The 21,239-nt window shown below is 35.6% G+C and overlaps 1 protein-coding gene across 1 annotated transcript; it reads left to right on the top strand.

The window, feature by feature from the left end:
* Positions 1 to 374: 374 nt before the first annotated feature.
* On the top strand, positions 375 to 19,685 carry MARCH6 (membrane-associated ring finger (C3HC4) 6, E3 ubiquitin protein ligase; the record flags this gene model as incomplete). The annotated part of the gene is made up of 16 exons (XM_010015034.1): positions 375 to 433; positions 973 to 1,053; positions 2,145 to 2,213; positions 2,340 to 2,414; positions 3,165 to 3,299; positions 3,790 to 3,909; positions 4,499 to 4,599; positions 5,285 to 5,422; positions 7,142 to 7,343; positions 10,782 to 10,851; positions 11,704 to 11,885; positions 12,772 to 12,906; positions 14,283 to 14,372; positions 15,798 to 15,930; positions 16,852 to 16,987; positions 18,734 to 19,685. Coding segments are annotated over 16 exons (1,817 nt in total), but the record flags the coding sequence as incomplete, so codon positions are not given.
* Positions 19,686 to 21,239: the final 1,554 nt, after the last annotated feature.

Genomic DNA, 21,239 nt, shown 5'->3' with positions numbered 1-21,239 from the left:
GAAAGAGTGAATACACAGAGCAGGTTCCTACAGCAGTCTGAGAGACCAATACCAGCCTAGTACATAAGACTGAGAAATTGAATTAATATACACACAGCAAGATTAATTAAAAAGGAAGAGGCTGTTTTCTTATTCTGTGTACGTTTATATTGTTTATAGTCTTACAGTATGAATTCTGATCTGATTGTGTTTTGTAAAATTATGGAAATACAATGCTTGCAAATACTTGCACAGAAAGTAATTTTTTCAGTTGATTTCACAAAATTGATGAGAAGTAGAGTAATTACCATGATACAATACACATCCTGCAAATAAGGCTCCATTTAGCAATTTTTATGGTCTTTCTCCCCTTTCTCTCTGTTTGCATTATGCAGCATTTTGTCCATACCACATTGGTCACTTCTCCATTGTTGGCCTGGGCTTTGAAGAATATGTAAGTACTGGTTTATAGTGTCAAAATGAAAAAAAAACCAACCTGACACTATTTAATCACAATAGTTTTGTAGCATCCTTCCACTTATATTTATGATCACAAAATTCACCTGGAATGTGTCTCATGTTTCTATTCTCAAACGTTTTTTAATCTGTGGTTAAAAATGTTCTCTCTTCCCATTTCCTCCATGATTTGCATTTCAACTGAGGTTTCCTTTTCCACAAAAAACTGCATATGTTTGGGGGGGTTTAAGAGTCTTTTGTTCCCCATGTATATTTTCAATTTGTGTACTAAATAATTTTCATAGTTGATGATAGTAAGTAGTGAAAGCTAGTGAGGTAGTGTAAAGTGACATACAGAGGTTTTTTCATGTTTGAAGAAAGTAGTTGTCAGTATTTCCAGTAAATATAATTAAAACTAAAGAAAATTGTCATTCTCCTTGAAGAGTTGAGACTTGGGATTTATCTGAATTACATAAAAAGGAGGTGTAATCTCTTCAGAAACTGATAAACATCCTCTTTTTTTCCCCTCTTCTCCAGGTTCAAGCATCTCACTTTGAAGGCCTGATTACAACTATAGTTGGATACGTTCTGCTAGCAGTGACTCTAATTATTTGCCATGTATCCTTTTGTCACTAGTTATCTGGCTCAGATTTTACATGTAAATAAATTTTCTGCTTGTATTTTGAGAAGGCACAGACATGATGTAGATGCAGTCAATTTACCATTTTGTTCTGCTATTTTGGTGAAATAAGAAGAAAAGATCTCTTCTGTCTGAGGAGTGTAGAACCATTGTTTTTTTCCCTCACTGTCCTCACATGATTGCTCTGGGCTACATAGTTGCAGCAGAAGGAGAAATGGGATTATGAATATATGTACAGTATGATGGGAAATTTACTCATCTTTTTGATCCTGTCAGATTGTTAGAGTGCAGATTGCTTTAGTTTCCATTTCACATCTCTGAACCACTGAGAGTTTGCAGCAAGGACTTCTTTCAGGTGATAACCCTTGTTATTACAGAGAAAATTAAGTAACAGTGGAGTCCTGAAAGCTTAGAAGGATTCGACTGCAAGTAAAAAGTCCGCATTCAAGCTGCATGTTTTTAAAGGGAGTACCCCAAATTCAATAAGAAAGAATAAACATTTGTTAGCAGTTTTCTGTTTAAGAGTACACAAAGCTAACATCAACTTTAGACCACACTATACCAATGTCCAGTGCAAATGTGGTAAAACAGTTGATTGGCATATCTCTGTTTTACTTCCTGAAAGAAAACAAAACAAACCCCCTAAGTGTAATATGCATCCAGCTCTTCTTGGAAAAGATGAGAATTTATTTCAGACTGAATAAATAGGAAAGCTACCATTTAAGATAGGCCTTCAGTTTTGAGAGATCCTTACTTATGACAGACGTATTCAAAGGTAACTGTTTATTTCTTGAGAAAACTTCTGGATGCTTACTTAAGAAGGGTGGTAGTATTTTTGTTTGTTTGTTTTAGATGCATGTTGGGGGGGGATGTTATCCAGCACATCGGATTGTGACTTCCAGAGACATGAGCAATTTCGAAAATAGAACCCTGATAAAACACTTCCTACTTCAGCTCTGTCTTTTATAAAATTTCCTGTTGCTAAAAGCCACATAAGATAGTGTTTAATGTTAATCAAACTATGCTGTAGAATATTCTTCAGTATTATTTTCTTGACAAAACTATTCAGGGTTTGGCAGCTCTTGTTAAGTTTCAGCGATCACGTCGTTTATTAGGAGTTTGCTATATTGTTGTCAAGGTAATCTATTTCTCTTGTGTGTGTGTGGGGAGCAAAAAACCCTCTGAATTTAAGCTTACATTATAATTGTCTTAGCAAATTTCTGTTAAACTAGTGAGATGGTTTTTTCTCTTTTTTTTTCTAAAGGTTTCCTTGTTAGTAGTGGTGGAAATTGGTGTGTTTCCTCTCATCTGTGGCTGGTGGCTGGATATATGCTCTTTGGTAAGAATGGAAGTAAATGGGATAAAATCTTTAACAGTGTTTGTATTTAATGGAAAAGTTTTGGTGAGAAGAGAGTTGTTAAGAGTTTGACACCGTTATTCTCTTTTTTTAAACATAGTGTTTCTAGCAGGAAAGAGTTTTTTAGGTACTGCTTAATGCTAATTTTGTTTTCCTTTATGTTGCTAAACACAAATGCAAATGTAAACTTGTGCACTGAATAAACTTAGTAGCCATCTTATGTGAAATGGTAATATATTTTAATATTTTTGTATTAATGGTAATATATTTTAATAATTATCCAGTCTCTCTGTTTTGAACAAGATAGGTGCTATGTTTACTTTGAATTGAAAGGACAGTTTTTCTGTGATCAATTTGAAATGGAGAAAATTAATTTCTTCTGGTCTTAGTTGACATAGAATTTTACTTAGAGGAATAAGTGTTTCCTTCTATCACAGTGCCACTTTGAACTGGTTTATAACTTAGGTAGTACATGTTAGTGTTCGAGTTGACTTCTTTCTGTCAGAAGAAAGAAAATGATCAGAAATTGATCTTTATTTGCTGTTCTTATTGTAAGTTATTCCCCCATTTTTTATTTATTTTTTTTAATTAAATGTTATAATTATTCACGTGTTGGAACAAGGCAGATGTTTAAATTAAATGCCTAGCAGTATATATGAACTAGGACAAACAAAATGAGTAACTGTGGAAGATTGCCAAATTTATTCATATTGTTTACTACTTATCTTTTAGGAAATGTTCGATGCCACTTTGAAAGACAGAGAATTGAGCTTTCAGTCTGCCCCAGGTACCACAATGTTTCTGCACTGGTTAGTTGGGATGGTTTACGTCTTTTATTTTGCATCCTTCATCCTTTTACTGAGGGAGGTAAGTCTATAAGAACAGGATTGGTATGGAACACAGAGAATGTTGCATGTAGAATTTTTGGTTAAATATTTCACATATGGGTATTGCTGCTACTGTGTTTTGTCTATGTATATTGAATTTCAACCTTACGTAAAAAGGGTCACACTGGTAGTTAACTGCAGTGAGATATGGAGTGTATTTCAGTTACAGGTTTTTAGTTATAAAGAGTCCTTAAACATAGGTATTGACTTCAGATGAATCTAAATATAGTTGAGTTTTTTTAGATTGATTAATACTTAAAAAAATAAGCTTGTAATTAGTTACTGCTTCTTTATGTTTTTCTGATAATGCTTTTTTTGTTTGATGTCTGTACCATTTTGTTGAACCTTGTTCAACAAGTAACCGTATTATGTTTAAAACTTATTTACTGCAGCAGTGTTACCCAAAATGAAAAACAAAAAACAGAAAGATAATTTTCTCTTCCTATATTGTTTTCTATTTCCTCTTACAGGTATTGAGACCTGGTGTCTTATGGTTTCTCAGGAATTTGAATGATCCAGACTTTAATCCTGTGCAGGAAATGATTCACTTGCCCATTTATAGACATCTCAGGAGATTTATCTTATCAGTGGTAAGGACTTTCTTCAAAATTTTCTGTATTTGGAAAGAAAATGTCATACGTTGCCTCGCCTGTATGCTGCAAAGATCTGCTTGTTACTGAAAGTCTTAAAAGATACGTTCTCGGACTGTGTTGGAGCTGATGGCTATTTGAACTTCACCTTTTAATTTATTTAGCTAATTCATTCAGAACTTTTACCAGCCTCATGCTGGAATAGGGGATGGAGTTAATTTTCTTCATAGTGGCCCGTGTCCTTCTGCACTTTGGAATAGTGGCTGAAACAGTATTGCTGACACACTACTGTTTCGGCTATGGCTGAAGGGTGCTTGCTGAAGCAAGCTGTGGCTGAAGGCTTTTCCTCAGCTTTTGCATTGGCTGTTAAACTGTCATTATCTCAATCCATGAGTCTTCTTGCCATCCTTCTATTTTCTCCCCATTTAGCCACAGAATGGGAGGAGAATGAATGAACAGCTGGGTAGATGCCTGGTTGATAGCCAGGGTTAACCCACCACAGACGGACAACATGTCAGAGAGATGGGTAGGGAACTAGATTTGGTTGTTTCTGCTATTTGGACTAACTTGTTTGACTTCCTTGTTCCAGATTGTCTTTGGATCAATTGTACTGCTCATGCTCTGGCTTCCTATACGCATTATTAAATATCTTCTGCCTAACTTTCTTCCATATAATGTTATGCTTTACAGGTAAGCCTTTATTTTAAAAAAGATGTTTTTCAGTCTCCCTGTAACTAGAAAAAAGTATTTGCACTCTTTGAGCATTAGTGTGACACTGGTATGTTACTTTTTTTGTTTTCAATTAATCTAAACTTCATTGTTCTAGAAAAGTAAAAATACAAAGGATGTGGATACACAAAGTTTGTCAAATAAAAAGGCAGTAAGAAAAATAAAAGGCATTTTGTATTACTTCCATTATGATAACTGTTAGATTTTTTATGTGCCCTTAGAGCACTTTCCCCTTCAACTTTTTGATAGTGAAGTTGCTGCCATGTTTGTTTTCACATTCATTCCTGATTATCATTACTTCATAAATAAAAGAATATCTGTAACAGTGTGTCTTTTTAATGGTACCAGTATCTTTCTGTTTCTTAGCAATAATTGAAACAACAATGATAAAAGCAAGTAGCAGACCAAATCATATTCTCTGATATAATCCTTCTCAACATTTTTTTTCTTTCTTAATGCCTAAACACTCATGAACACTTCACCTCAGAATAGGATATAAGGAAAAATGTCTGCAAAAACCTTAGAATTGTTCGTGTTGGCATCCACTATGTTTTTTCATTGTGGTGGTGGTAATGTGACTCAGTGTAAAAGATTCCTATCAGAACGTTCCTTACGTTTGACTTTCTGCTCTTCCCATGGTTTCTAGTGATGCTCCAGTAAGTGAGCTTTCCCTAGAGCTCCTTCTGCTTCAGGTGGTGCTTCCAGCTTTGCTAGAACAAGGGCATACAAGGCAGTGGTTGAAAGGTCTTGTACGAGCATGGACTGTTACTGCTGGATACTTGCTGTAAGTACAGAAAACCAAAATCAACTACAAACATTGTGTCCAGCTTAGCCGTTTACCATGAAAGCAGCATGCTTTCCAGAGAGTTACCCGACAAGTAAGCTATTTTACAGATAAATACACGACATAAAACTTTTATAGTTACTTCCTTCTTCTAAGGAGTAGTTGTACCTACTTCTTGACAACTAATCTTTTGGTACGCTCTTACAGCATTTGCTTAGCAAAAAAAAAAATCCATAGAAGTATGACTAACAGCTTGTTAACTTCCTATTATATGGAAAAATTAGAGGTAAGTGTCAGCAGTGCATTTCCATGAGTCATCTTGCATTTCTTACTATAAGAAGTGGGAAAAAAAAAATTTTAGAACACTGAACTGAAGAAGTGCATACCTTTTAAATTGGGGATTTTCAAGTTAAAAGTCTCTAAAGAAGGCTAAAACTGTATCTTTGTCAGATAAAATAAATATTTATACAAAGTGAGGTTCTTTAATTTAGACTGCCAGGCAGAGCTCTAGCACTTGAAATTGTTTTTTAGTTCATATGTTGTTTGCCAAATTAGCCAAGAAAAAAAAAGGTTGATTTTGTTAATATACAGTTTTAAATTTAACTTCGAAGTACATTGTCATTCTCTCATCATGTCTTGTTCATTGTGTGTTGTGCTAATGCAGCACTATTAGGATGAAGATTGATTTTTTTGCTATCTCTGAGGCTGAGACTTTTTAATTCCACTGCAATCCAAAATACTTCTTTTAGCTTCTCATAAGGAAACTCTCCCGACCCTGTTCTCTTAGTTTGCATTTGGAAACTTATGGTTTTAATTAATTTCTCCATGTTTTGATAGTGCTTAAGTATGACAGAAGAGAATTTTGGACATGATGGTAGAAATACTTTGCTTTCTCTACTGTTGCAGCTTGTAACAGTTGTGAAATACCTCTTCAGCAATTTTAGTTGAGCAAAGATGAAAAGCTTTTCCTCTGCTTTTCTTAATAAGCAAACTGCTGTGAAAAATGTTCTTATTTTTTGGCCAATAGACTATCTACATGTATCTTATGCTAATAAAAATTCTACTAAAGCTGAGGAAAATTAGATTCTAAATGTTCATATTGGGTTTTGGGGGTTTTAATCAGACTCAGATACCTATTTGCTATTGGTGTATGCCAGAAATATCAACAGAATACTTTTTAAAGTAGATTGACTCTTTTTAGGGTGGTGGTCTTAGAAAGCTCTGAACCGGTTTTGAGCAATATAGAATCTTCTTGGAAAAACTCTCCCTGACCGTACTTTGGAAAATGTGTCTATAGCAATTCAGTACTGTCCTTGTACAGTTTAGGTTTGAAGGCAGTTGTTTCCAACAGAGCTTAGTAGCAGTAAAATAAAAGCTGTCAGTTGAATTGCCTGCTTACATGAACTGAAATAGTGATGCAATTTTCCTTTTATATGCAACTTTAATAGCAGATGTTTTTAAAGCAGTCAGACAGATAAATACTTTACTTGTGGCTGTATTCCCACTGTTCTAATCTGCATCCACACTCTGATTTTTCTTCCAAAGTCTGTGTTGAGGATGACATCGAGTACATTATCAGGAAATGGTTTACTTTATCAAGATTCTGCCAGTACTCTGTAGAAGTTTTATGCAGCTTGTACGCATTCTGGGTAGGCCTCTCTTTCTGTAAGACTGTCATTCATATCAAACAGAACAAAGCTGAAAATTCGATTGTTACAGGGATCTCCATTCTTACCTACTTGGAGACCAGGAAGAGAATGAAAACAACGCAAACCAGCAACCTAATAACCAGCATGCTCGCAATAATAATGCCATTCCAGTTGTGGGAGAAGGTCTTCATGCAGCCCATCAAGCCATACTTCAACAAGGAGGACCTGTGGGTTTCCAGCCTTATCGTAGGCCTTTAAAATTCCCGCTCAGGGTAGGTATATTTAATGCATTAAGAGAAGGGCAAAGATTTGGCCCACGTTATCAGAAATCAAATGGTGGGTCATGTCGTTTTGTGTTTTGTACAATTTGCATCTATCTACTCTTTAGAAAGTAGAGTTAGAGTTATTCTCACATACAGCTTTTTTTTTCCAGCCTGTAACTTAAGACCTTCAATTACCACAATTGTTGTGTATTTTCTATTAGGTCATGTTCTTATTTTCCTAATGGTTAGTAATAAAGAGAAATAGAAGAACTCCCCAGCAAACAGGTAGTTCAGGAGGCATGGCTTTCAAGAGGGCATACTTCAGTCTTGTAGCCAAAGTGTGTTTTAAACTATTTTGCTTTATTAAAGAATTAAATGGAGAACTTTTATTGTATCTATATTAAAACATAGAAAGGTGTTACAATACTTGAAAGTTCTGGATTTCTACAATTTATTGTTGGCAAATACTTCAATTTCTAGAAAAATATATAGGTTAAACTAGATAAATTGTTTTGTTGTTACCAGAACTCTGAGTTAATTAAATATAACCTTAAACACAACTAACTTACTATGGTTTCAGGTATAGCTCAAGAGTTGAAGTAATGGCTAAAGTTAGAACAATGCAGTATTGCTCATGTTTTCTTAAAATGCAGAATCTACCAGAATTCTCATGACAAAGTACAAAATAAAGCTTTTTCTTTCTCACTACTTTGTCACCACCTCCCCCTCTCTCCACTTAAATCTCAACCTAATAGAACTGCAAGCAAATTTGAAAGTATTTTAGGATACTGTTTAGCTTCTGGGTGTTTGAAGTTGGGGCTTTGGGGCAGGTCGGGGGGACAAGGGGGGAAATAATTCCCCATGCTGCTGGTTTTACCCTCTAAAATGGCTGTCAAGGAAGGGGTGTGTTAACCTAGGGACTCATTAAATACTTTCTAGAAATACCTCTGTATGGGTTATTTTATTTTTGTGGATGCTTCTGGATAAGGACATGTGCTAAAATCATATTATGAGCTTTCAGTAATTTGGGTTGCTGACCTAGTGATAATAACTAAGCAGTTTCATATTCAGCTGCCAAAGACTTTTTTCTGGTCTGCTTACCTTCATCTAGATATTTTAAGTAGTTCTTTGGAGACATTCTACAGAATGTATAAATTAATAAAAAATCTGATCCATTGTTTTCAAGAGATTGTTTTCAAGCACTTGCACAATCTCAGACATGTGGTAGCTCCCTGATATAGTTCTGTGTCCCTTGTTCCACTTGTTAGAAATATTTAAATAATGAATCACTCAGCATCACTGTAGGTGCTTCAGCTGTCATTTTTAGTATATTGACCTTGGTTCTTCTTATAACTTCATCTTAAGAGAAACGTGTCTCCCACACAGACTTCCACTAGGGAACAGTGCTGTATTTTAATTACTTTCTCAATGGGGACTTTAAGCATTTGAGAAGGAAAATAAAAAAAAAAAAATGGTGTTAAACATCTGAACTTTTTTGTGCTGTCTTTTTTTTCTCCCCTCTTCATTTTATCCGAGTTGTAAGAACCTAGAAGAAGGTGGTTTATATTCAGTTTTTATTATGTGTGAATGTTTTCCACTAGAATGCACTCATCATGTCCATATGAATTGGGCAATCAACAGAACTGATCCTTTGTTATTTCAGTTACGAATAAGCATGTGGTAAAAAACTTTGGTTTTGATAATTTTTTTTTCTTTAATTAAGCATATACTGTTAAAATATCAGAATTTTTTTCATTATTATTCTACATAAAAACCTATCATCAGTTTTATCAGGCAATGTATATAATTCTTTCTAACTCATTCCTCTTCTAAACAAACTTTCTCTTGTGGGGACCTCCCAAAGCCTCTCAAACAAATGCAGATGTGTAGAAGTTGTTGAATTTTCCTGCTACTGCCTTATCTTCCTTCTAGCCTGCCCTTCATAATCCATAGTTGTCAGCAGAGCCTGAAAACTCTCTGCAAACTTTTTTCTGAGGATTTTTAGATTTTATTACCTTATTGTTGATCCTTTTTAATTAAAAAAAACACAAACTATCTATAAAAACAAATTTATCATTACTTCTCGTGGGCTTTGGTATGCTATTTCTGAAATCCCTTCTGAATTTCACTTACTAAAGTTCATCCATTTTCTGGTTTGGTTTGGATTGGTTTGATTTTATCTTCCCTCCCCCGGATTTATTCCGTCTTCTGGAAGTCATTTTTAGTTTACTGTTTACTGTGGCAACTTCAGGGAGATCTGCAAGATCTTTGAGTCTGAATATATTGTGGTCACTGTCAGTGCTGCTTCTGTGATATGAGTGACTGGCTGCCTGTGCGTTATTTAGGTCCAAGTCAGGAATTGCTCTTCCTCTTGTATGTTCTCACTGATCCAAGAAGCAGCTATTTGTAGTGTTCAAAAGCTTCATACTGGCTTTTGTCCTTCATGTGTTGTTTATTCCCATATGGACTGACTTTCCCCTGGCATTCCCTAAGTAACAAATTATTTCAACAGTATTGGTCTCAAGCAATTCACACCATGTTTTCCTCACCTTTGAGGTTTTTTTGTCTGCAGTCCAGTTGTCAGCTACTCTGATTTTCTTCCTTCCATCATTTGGGATCTCTAACCCTAAAGAGAGTATTCTGCATGAAAAAGGGTACATGGCTGTCACCTTGGCAAATAGTTGGGTGTTGTGGAATCATCCCTCTTCACTCAGGCTAATGTTTACAAAATCACAAGATTTTCCTTCCTTTAAGCAGTGCTGAAGATCAGTTGCAGAGATGCAACTGATCTACATTGTCCCAAAAAGTCTCATCAAGGAAAATGTGTGTTACAGATTTAACTTTCTCAGAAGTCTGTTATGATAAGGTGTTAGTTTGCCCATTGTTTTTTGTGTGGCTTTGATTAGTGAAGCAGAGTTTCATAGCACATTCAAATACTTAAAGAGATCGAGTACATGAGAATTCTCTGATAAGATATAAACCTGACTAACTAGCTGCCAGCTTTCCTGTCAGCTGCTGGTGACATAAACCTGAGGGCATCTGGAAGAAGTCTCTCAGCAAGTTTTTCCGTGTTGTAAAACCATTGTCTTGCTTAGCTGGCACACAGAGAAACCTTTAATTGAAAGTCATGCTGATCAGTGCAGAAGTAGATTATTTTTTAATGTAACACAACAAAAACCTTAAGTCGTTCTGGATTCAAATGTTAATTTTTACTGTTGTGACAACTGATGTGAACTTCTGAAAGAAATACGTAACACTGTAGGTGTGCTTTGTACACTGTGGATAGGTTTCTTATTGCTGATTTATTTATACAGTGAAACATGAGTTGGTGTTTGAGTGTTCTAGTTTAGCTGTGTTTCTAGGATGATACATCTTTTTAAATGTTTCTATTTGCTTTGGTTAAATAACTTCCTTATAAACCGTTTCTCTTTTTCTTTCCTCTTTCAGATATTTCTTTTGATTGTTTTCATGTGCATAACATTACTGATTGCTAGTCTTATCTGCCTTACCTTACCAGGTAAGTCCATTATTGTGAAACAACAATGAAACAACCTCAGCATGTTGCCATGCTCAACAATGGCAGATGTTTTGAAACTATTGTTTCAAGTTAAAAAGAGAAAGCATGGAAAATGATGTCTTGTTTTTAATGGTACCTCAACATATTTTAATAATCTAAAATGTAAATGATAAGAGATAGTACCTGTATTTAAATGACAGACATTGCCATTTCATTTTTTTGTTGTAGAATAATTTTCTTCTAAGGGCAGGGCTTCAAATGCTGAGACAATCTCTGTAGTGGAATTGAGAGAAAAAGAGAATTTAAACTCTTGCACCTGCTTTACCATTTAGAGAAGGAAATTATATAGGTTGTTACCAGGTCTAAAATAATAAAATAAATTCCAATATAATACTAGTGAATAGAAACACGATTAAAAAGTGAAATGTAGCAAATGTCTCCTGTTTTTGTCAGAGAGCTTCAGAAGCCCCATTAGAAAGTGATAAAAAACGTAGCTCTTAAGGTTCAAGTTCAAGCTTATGCACAAATTCATTATTGCCTTTGCAGTTCTGAAGATCAGTGTTTAGGTTCTGAATAGTGCTTTGTTTTGCTGTAGTTCAGATCACATTGCTGGTGTAATGACATTTTAGGGGGGAAAAATCCTACATATGTATTTGGCATCATTTAGGTAATTATTTACGCAGCACTTCACACATTCATGCCATATTGGTATAGTACTAAAATATTGCTTTATGTTGAATAATACTTATGCATTGATATTTAATAATAAATTTGATAAGTGTTTTTTTAATAGGCATCCTTCCTTAATACATGAAAAAGCATTACTCTATTTAACAGTGTTTGTGTTTTCAGTATTTGCTGGCCGATGGTTAATGTCATTTTGGACGGGGACTGCCAAAATCCATGAGCTGTACACAGCTGCATGTGGTCTTTATGTATGTTGGCTAACTATCCGAGCAGTGACAGTGCTGGTGGCCTGGATGCCACAGGGTCGTCGAGTGATTTTTCAGAAGGTTAAAGAATGGTCTCTCATGGTGAGTCCGGAGACAAATGTTTCACTGAATTATCAAAAAAGTAGCTAATGACTTGTTCTTTCAGTTTTGGTTCCAGGTTTTACTCTCTCATATATATTACACTTTCCTTTTTGGACTGTTCAGAAGCTTTTGCAGCTTACATTCTCATTGCATAGGCTAACTGTATTTTTGGAAGCCACTTAGAATATTAAGCCATCAGTGTAAATAAGTTTGCATATATATACTTTTTCTATAGTATGTGCATGTTTTTCTGTTTTCCTTTAAAAGTGAGTGTGATTCATTATATTACCCTGTGTGATGCATCCTCCAATACATTTACATTTTCACATACACCTGGAAGCTTAACTGTTACTCTTCTAGCAACTTGACATTATTAAATAAGAAAAACAAACTATTAAAACTGATAAATGATGATGAATGTGTCCCTATAGAGTAGCTTGATGCATATTTTCAGGAAGATCTTTATAATTTGTCAGATCTTCGTGATGTTCAAATTCATGATTTTAAAGAAAATTCTTTTTTTTTTTTTTTTTATTATGAGGAGTTCAGAATCTCCCCATGGCAACAAATTTATATCCCACCTTTTTATTTTAGTTTTGAGGATTTCTGTAGTAGATTTTTTGCCTAAATATAGTAATTTTAAACATCCAGGCACAGTCAATCCTTTTTCAGGAGGGAGCTGGGGAGTAGAACCCAATCTTGAAAATTTGCATTGCAAAACTATGTATGTAAGAAACATTATTTTTAGGGGTATATATGTATTAATTAAAGGTCGTGTATTTTTTTTTCCCTCCACCTTTCTCTGTATAGTTTAAATTACATTTTGAAGTTTAAACAGAAAGAATCCTCCGATGAAAATATTAATGAGGTGCCTTTGTTTTTTTAGATAATGAAGACATTAATAGTGGCTATACTGCTAGCTGGCGTGGTTCCACTTCTACTTGGTCTTCTGTTTGAACTGGTCATCGTTGCACCTTTGAGGGTTCCTTTGGATCAGACACCTCTCTTCTATCCTTGGCAGGTCAGTTGCTCCCATTCTTCTTCTGCTGTTGATACATTTCTTTACTTAGAATTCAGGAGTACGGGAGATTGTTTCATGTCAATTCAGTGCTTCAGAGCATTTTCCGTTTGTTTCTATGTGGCAGAGAAAAGACATCCTGTCTGGATGTGACAATTATTTCAACCAAAAGGATTTGGTTAGGAATTCCAAGTATGAAAAGCTAAACTCTGTGGGATGACATCAGAGGGTCTTTGCATTTTAGTGATTGGGTGGGTTTTTTTTTTCTCAGTAGCATAACTGTAAAGATATATACAGAAGTTAGTATAGCTGTTATGCACTTACACACAGATGTACATACTCTGACCTTTCCGGAAAGCTTTCTGCCTAGTTATGCAGCAAGAGGTTTACCTGACCTTTTTGTCATACAAGGTTTCAATTCAGTGATGATGCACGCTATGAATGGAATTTTGATATGCTTTAGGATCATTCTTAGTTCTTTAAAAATTTGGAATTAAATATACTGGAAGATTTTATATTCATGTGGCAAAGCTTCCTCAAAATATTGGGTTAGTGGCATTTGAGTTTTGTTCTAAATTAACAGGGAGCTATTGAAATAGGGAATAATTCCCATTTTTCACAAAAAAGAATAGTTATACAAAGGTTACATGGTTGAGCAAACAAGAAGCAACTTTAACATGGACTTCTTTGTAACAAGTTTTTAAATTTTTGAATATATCTGGGGTAACATGTTAATAAAAGCTGTATTTTTAAATAATTGTTTAAAATCTATTTCCACAGCATTTTAAGAAAGTTAATTAACATACGATGTCTTCTGTCTTATCAGTTCTGCAGCTGTTCTCCCTTGTCAGCCTTTGCATTCTAATTTTGGTGGGGTTTATTGAAGAACTTCTCACAAATCTGGATTACAAATCTGTAATCCAGAAGAGACTGACCCATGACGTACAGGGTTTACTAGGAGCCTGTTGTTACACTGTGTTTGTTTAATTCCATGTCATAATAATTGTGGTATATGTATAAAGCATAAATTCCCCACTGAATAGTATGACATTCTTTTGAGAGTAAGAGTGCCTTGCTTTGTTTAGCTTTTCCCAGATCAGGTAGGGTTTTGTGGACAATTACAATTTAAAAGAAGAAGGGAAAAAACCTAGCATGTTCCAGAGAGCTGAGTATTCTATAGATGTCAGTTAAGCTTGAGAGTATCCTCTCTTTCTGATGAGTTTGAATATGTCACGTCTTTTAAACAATATCCCCATGTCAACAGAAAAGTAATTGTCTTTTCACTTATAAAGTAATATTAACAAGTTGCTTTAAAAGCTTTTGGTTGTCAAACTATTTCAAAAGATGTTAATGCTAACTGTCCACTTTTACAAAATTAGGACTGGGCTCTTGGAGTTCTGCATGCCAAAATAATTGCTGCCATAACACTGATGGGTCCCCAGTGGTGGCTGAAAACTGTTATTGAACAGGTAGGGAAAATTGCCCATGTATATTATCTGTATAATACATTCTTAACAATTTATGAATGTGTGAGTTGTGAAATGGACTTACTGTTGTAGTAATGGAGTAGTTTGAGTAATTGAGTAAAACTCAACTAGTTTTGTAGAATCCTTTCAAATAGTATAGCCTAATCCATTAAGGTACACTTCATAATAAAACAAAGAAAAACCTCAGAAATCTGAAATCAAGAAGTTGCGGAGTATGTGTATATGTAATTTTATCAGGTTTGTATTGAAGTGAGAAATATCATTATTTCTTCAGGTGAATTCACATGTGAACAAATACTGGATATTATTTATCAAGAACAGAGAATTTCTGCCTTCTCCACAGCTGTAGAGATTAGCTCATTCATAGATGAGTACATATGAAAGACAGTCTTTCCATTCCCCTTTGATTATTAAGACAGAACAGGTTTTGTGAGCAGTTCTGAGTCACATGGCCTGTTGCTTTCTTTGGAAGATGTATTTTTTTCTTAATTATAATCTTTAAGTTCTACAGTTGTCGTCTCTATGAAGTATCTCCACTGTTTGTCAGAAAGTAACTTTTCAGCCCTGTCTTACCTGAAGTGGCTATGATGCATGTCCTGACCTCTGTACAAGAGGTGGCTTCTCGTAAGTCTAGCACACAGTCCCAGATGTTAAACCATCACCTTAGGTGTCACACTGGAGAAATGAAGTCTTAATTCTGGAGTACCTTTTGACACATACAAAGGCTCTTCCTTCCATTTTGCATACTCTCCCTGGGCCTGTTTGTTGTACACACATTCTCCTGAGCCATCCTTAGAAATGGATGCATCCAGGCTGTGGGACAGAGGCTGCTGTCTAGCTGTATGTCGTAGCCATTTGGAACCGGTCTTTTCCTATGATTAGTCATGTTGAGACCTTGGCTTCTGATAGGAGCTGCAGAAACTTAAGAATTATGGAGGCACTTTCTTCAGGCACAGACTCCACAGTCTCCTACAGTCACCTACAACATAAGATCCTATTTCCACCTGTGTTACCAGATTTAAGAGATTTGCTCTACTAGCATACACAGGATCCTCTTCTGGCAAGCTAACAGCACAAAGCAGTCTCAGGTCATCATCCATAAAACCACCCTCCACAGCTATATTTAATGATGCTTCAGCTGGTCTTTTGCACTCCTGCAACCAAATCACAACACTACTCAAGATTAAGTTGCTCTCCTGAACACTGTTTAAATGATTTTCTGGAACCCTGATGTAGATTGGTATGGAGTTTTTTCCTTCTTCAACTGTAGCTGTCATGGTTTTCTTCAAGTTTGGAACACCTGTTTCCTCTCATAAGGAGAATTGTGTAAAACCTTGTAATTATTAATATAAGCGCAAAGCATGGCTTTTTGATTGACCCTTTCTACGTCTAACTTCTTGTTCTTAGGTATATGCAAATGGGATTCGCAACATCGATTTACACTTCATAATCCGTAAACTGGCAGCACCTGTAATCTCTGTTCTGTTGCTTTCCCTGTGTGTACCATACATCATAGCCTCTGGTGTTGTACCTTTATTAGGTATGTATGCATTCAGAATACCTTGTTCATTATCTGATGGTTCAGAGCAATGTAAATAGATCTGTGGAAATAAAACTTCAAGCTCTAGGTTATTTAAAAACAAACACACACCACTATTCTGCCAGCAAATGTAAATCCTTAAGAATTGCTATGTCATCTTAAAAGTTCGGGATTTTTTTGAGAAATGCAATATATTATTCTGACTGGCTTTTTAAAACTAAGTGCAGAATGCATTGAGAGTATGGGGCGCATAACATCTAACAGGAGAAATGTAGGTATCTAGCTAGTCTGGAAAAGGGATGATTAATTCCTTCTTTGGACAAACCTTTAATTTCTGTTTAAAAGCTATACTGAGTTGAGGACGTCTTTTCTGACTTGCCAGATTCTAAGGGAAGCTTAGAACAGGTAGAAATATGGGTTGAGGTTTTCATTCAGTGTCAAAATGTAAATTGTATTTTTTTTTTCTTTCAGACTTCCCTATCTCTTCATAGGTGAGGGAAATAATTTTATCAGAAGCAGGTAGATGTGCTTTTTCATCAACAGTTGTCTTTTGCTAGTTAGTTTTGATGTTACAACACGTTCAACCTCTCACTTGAATACAGATTTTAGTGTCAACTTTCTGACACAATTTATAAAGAAGTCAATTAGCAAGAAAAGATGATACGCTCTTTTTTTTTTTTTTTTTTTTTTTTACTGTGGATTTTCACGATGTTCATGGAAAACTCCAGTTTTAATGCTTTGGGTGAAAAAGAACAGTAGCTGTTACGTTGGATCTGTGAGATAAATGGTTGTGCTATTCATTCACATCCCTTCTACTGAAGTTACAGCACAACAGAAAGTATGGAAGCAGGCAGAGAAGCAGAGATGCATGAGTCACTTTAGCAGTGTTAGATTATGTGAAGGTTGTGTCCTGTTTTGCAGGAGTTACTGCTGAAATGCAAAACCTCGTTCAGCGACGGATTTATCCTTTTCTGCTTATGGTGGTGGTTTTGATGGGAATTCTCTCCTTCCAAGTCCGCCAGTTCAAGCGCCTTTATGAACATATTAAAAATGACAAGTGAGTATATGGGTGGGGGGTGGGGGTTAATTTTTACCCTTTAAATTGAGATAACAACTTCAGATTGGATGCACGTGTTGTAGATACTTAGGGCTAAAAGGGATTTTGAGAAGCTTTCTGGACTTACGACCCTCTAAGGCAGACCTGAACTGTTCTTGGCAAATGTTTTATCTGTAGTTCAGGTAGGTAAACACAGGAACAAATTGTCTTTATAAATGGAAGATACTCCCTTATATCTGACTTGGATATGTTTTACCACAAATGAAGCTGATTGCTTGGTTTTTTCCCCCTCTGTAGTCTTGAAGGACAAGTGAATGTAATACTGAGTCATAATTAAAATTAAACTCTCAGCAGGTCATTTTGTATCTTAGCACCTTGTATTTGATCAGCTAATTTAAATCCTGTCCCCCACCTGCCTTCATAACATGTTCCATAGTATTTGGCCTACTGTAGTATGTATAGCTGATATTTATATTTACAGGTGGGTTTTGAGCTAAATGTTAGTATCTTTCAGGTAGAATGCATATTGAATTGCAGCTTGCGTTAATGTTACAAGTTGCTTTTCTGCATAAATAAGGCATGTAAACAAATACAAAGCTGTATCTAAGTGAAAATTACTTTGATATTAAAGGAACTTACTAAATGTTACAACCATCCTTGTAGACAAGAAGTTTGTACAACTTAAGTTAGTGATCTCATTTCAGGAAGTAAGCAAACATAGTCATGCTAACCAGTAGAGATTTATGGTTTAGAAATGTGCTTGACTAAGTCTTTCATGTAACAGATTTCAAAAGCATATACAAGTGTTTGTGACATTCTTAAAATGTGCAAAAGGATGTGATGGTTACTTGGTTATGATACTGTAAGAAAAGGAGCAGTGGTGAATAAATTTCTGAAGGAAATTGCAGGTTTCAGGGGAATAATTCATAGGTGTGTATGGCTCTTCTACATGCAGAGCCATCATACAAATAGGAAGCACGGAAAGGAATTTAGATTGCAAAAACTAGAAGTGTGAAACAGTGATCTGGAAGAAAGAAGGACTGTCAAAAGTAGGAAAACTGCTCAGCTGTTGAGATGTTGAAACAGAATTTAAATAAAGGAGTCCTATCGCCCTTAGGCTTGACATGGAGTAGCATTAGGATATTTTCTCTCCCTTTAAGAAAGATTGAGCTGCAGTAAAAGTTCTTTTTTCACAATATTTACTTTTTTTCAATCCAGGATATTTTTCATTAGGTGTAGGAGCTGAGTCTCTCATAGTCTCACCCAATACATGTGATGCATTGTGACAGGTTCCTTTTTTGAGCCAAGAACTGCATTTAACACTCACTTGGTTTTAGGTGAGTTGTTGTTCCAGATGTTCAAGTGATGATGGCTCAAACAAACACTGCGAAGATGCTCTTAAAAGTGCCATCCAGCAAAGGGCTGGGTATAAAAATAATGCAAACACACTCTTTATATTTCACATTTTCATTTAGCTTGTATGAGTACCAAAGTCGAGGCTGTAAACACAAACCTGTAATGCCTGTATTCCCTTATATCATGCCTGAATGTTGAGGAAAAAAGATGAGGATGGTTGATGATGAGAAAAAAGATGAAGACTATTGGGAGGGGCAGGAGGGATCACATGTAGAACAACTTTTACTGCAGTGATAAGCTACTGCAGCAGCAAAGGAGATAAAAATGGATTTGTGTTACAGAATTGCATTAACTCGTTTTAATTTCTCACTGTTTTTACTATAATCCCAGGTACCTTGTTGGGCAACGACTTGTGAATTACGAACGGAAGTCTGGTAAACAAGGCACATCAACAACTCCACCTCAGTCTTCGCAAGAATAGATGGTCATATTAAACATCTTGACCTTCCCTTTGCCTTTACATGTCCTTTTTTTCATAGACTCTTCTTCAGTCTTTGGATATCTCTCCCAGTAATGCTCTCAGCAGTGTTTTGGCTTCTGTTAATAGCATACAGATAGCAGTTAAGGCTCTGTTCCTTATCTGCATTTCTCTGATGTTATCAATGCTGTCTGAGGTCTGTATATGTGTAAATAGAAGTATCCTGACACCCTAAAACCTTGGATTAAAAAGAATGTGCATTGTACATCTTTAAAAAAGTATATTAATTTATTAAATCTAGTTGTCACTTTATTTTGGACTGCTGTTCTGTTGACAATGTGCCACAAAGCAATAGTGCAAAGAGGCAAGATGTTTTTATAAAATTTGGAGCTTACTTTATGGCATTCATAACAGTTCTTACTGTAGTAATATAGTATGAGTTTTCATGAGTGGAAAAGCCACACAGAGAATATCAGAAGTAAGTAACTGTCTTACAGTCAGCAATGAAGTGGCTGTGGTGAGAACATAATGAACTATGTATCTTGCTGTCAAGTCTTTTTTATTATTTTGTATAACACCAAAGCTGTTGTACATTTTTCTATTGCCTGATTGTTTTTCATGTGTCTGAGTTTGTAATATTGTACAGTTGCTGTTAAATCAAGAAAATACTTCCTCTTCTGAGAATTCAAGATGTACTTGTTGAGACTCAGCTGGGTGTTTCTGTTGGGGGGCGGGTGTGGGGGGAGGAAGCAAGGGGGGCGGTATTGGCTTTAGGAATCAGGATTTCCTGAACTGAAACAGTAAACAAAAAAATTTACTAAGGTTAGGTGATGGAAGCATTTAAAGGTACCAAGGAAAATTAGATAGGTTCATAACTGAAATTGTAGCCAATTTCTTATCAATAATAGAAATTTTCAGGACCTCAGGGGGAGGGATGAACCTTATCTGATGTGTTTGCACAGAAACAAAGAACAGAGTGTAAGCACCATTCTGACCTGGTCCTTAACTAGAGAGCTTGAAATCTTCTTTTCTGTAAGTTACCAAAGTTGCAAATTGTAGTATGAATTTTATATTGCACAATTACTTAAAAACAAACATAAAAAAAAAAGACCTGCAACAACAAAAGCATCTCTTTTCTTTCAGAATTGGTCACTGTGAATTTTTATGGGAATAATATTGGGGAAGTAATTTATCATGTACCATTTATTGCCTGTGGGGCAGGGAAACACATATGCTATTAAACAGGCAAGGAAAAGATAGCAGATTTCTTTCCAAGGACACAGTCAAACAAGAGCCACCAAATCAAGTCTGTGCTATTTCTATATGTAGATAAGAGTTCTTTTGCAGTAATGTTTGGGGGATTTTTATGTAGATATTTTAAAGAAACTACGTAACAGTATCGCAAAGCTTTAAATAGCATCAAATCACATGCTTAGATCACAATATCTCTCACAGATTAAAAGGGGGAAATGTGAATATCCATTGCAGCAATCAGAAAACTGATGAAACATTAAACTTGCTACTCGGTACACTGTCCTTCAGTATTCCATACTTGACCGTATGTGTATACAATTAATACTTGAGAATTGCTTGGCAGGTGCTTTGAGAGTGTCATCTCCTTTTATTGATGTTGCATCTCTGATCTGATGTGTTTTGAGTTAATGTGGTCCAGGCTGCGATGGTGACTGTTCATTTTCCAGTGTCTGGACTCACGTTTGGAGGCAGTGAGCACAAGCCAAATGCATCTGAATCTAGTGACAGGAGGACTGTGCTGTCACTTATCAGAAGGTTGGAAACTACTATCTCACAGAATCACTGTTGTCCTGATGGTTTTGAACCATAAATATTACCCTTTGGAGTGATTTATTAGGAAATTTCCAGGGAACTGAAATCATAGAAAAATAACCAAAATGTTTTTCTGTCATTCACTATTGCTGACTAAATGCTAAATTGAGTATTGGCCCAATATATTTTTGATGTGCATAAATACTGCATTTGACTATTTACAGTGGTGTACATTGTGTGACAGATATATTTTCACAATATTAAATTCACTGGTAACATACATTCTTTCTTACACCAAGATTCTGTCCTTGACATATCTTCCGTAAACAGTTCCAAAATGGTCTTGCCACTCAAAGATTGCGAGCACAATTTGAGTGCATCATGCAGAATTTGCAGAAGTGTGGTTCTTGTAACTTTGTGTTTTTATCCAGACAAACTGGTCTTAACATTAAAATTTATTAAGAAAAAGCCATTATGTTGTTTCTTATTACTGTTATTTTGCAAGTCGTAACAGAAGAAACTGAACCGGGTATGAACCAGTCACGCAGTGTGAACTGAAGCTATTTTACTGTAGCTTACATTACCTGTATTCACTCTGTTACAGAGAACTGGCTTCAAATCAAACAGTTATGC

The sequence above is a fragment of the Nestor notabilis genome, unplaced genomic scaffold (assembly GCF_000696875.1).
Source record: "Nestor notabilis isolate BGI_N333 unplaced genomic scaffold, ASM69687v1 scaffold615, whole genome shotgun sequence".
In the NCBI taxonomy this organism is placed as follows: Eukaryota; Metazoa; Chordata; class Aves; order Psittaciformes; family Psittacidae; genus Nestor; species Nestor notabilis.
Note: the sequence above shows the minus strand (reverse complement) of the source record. Positions and strands in the feature narration are given on the sequence as shown.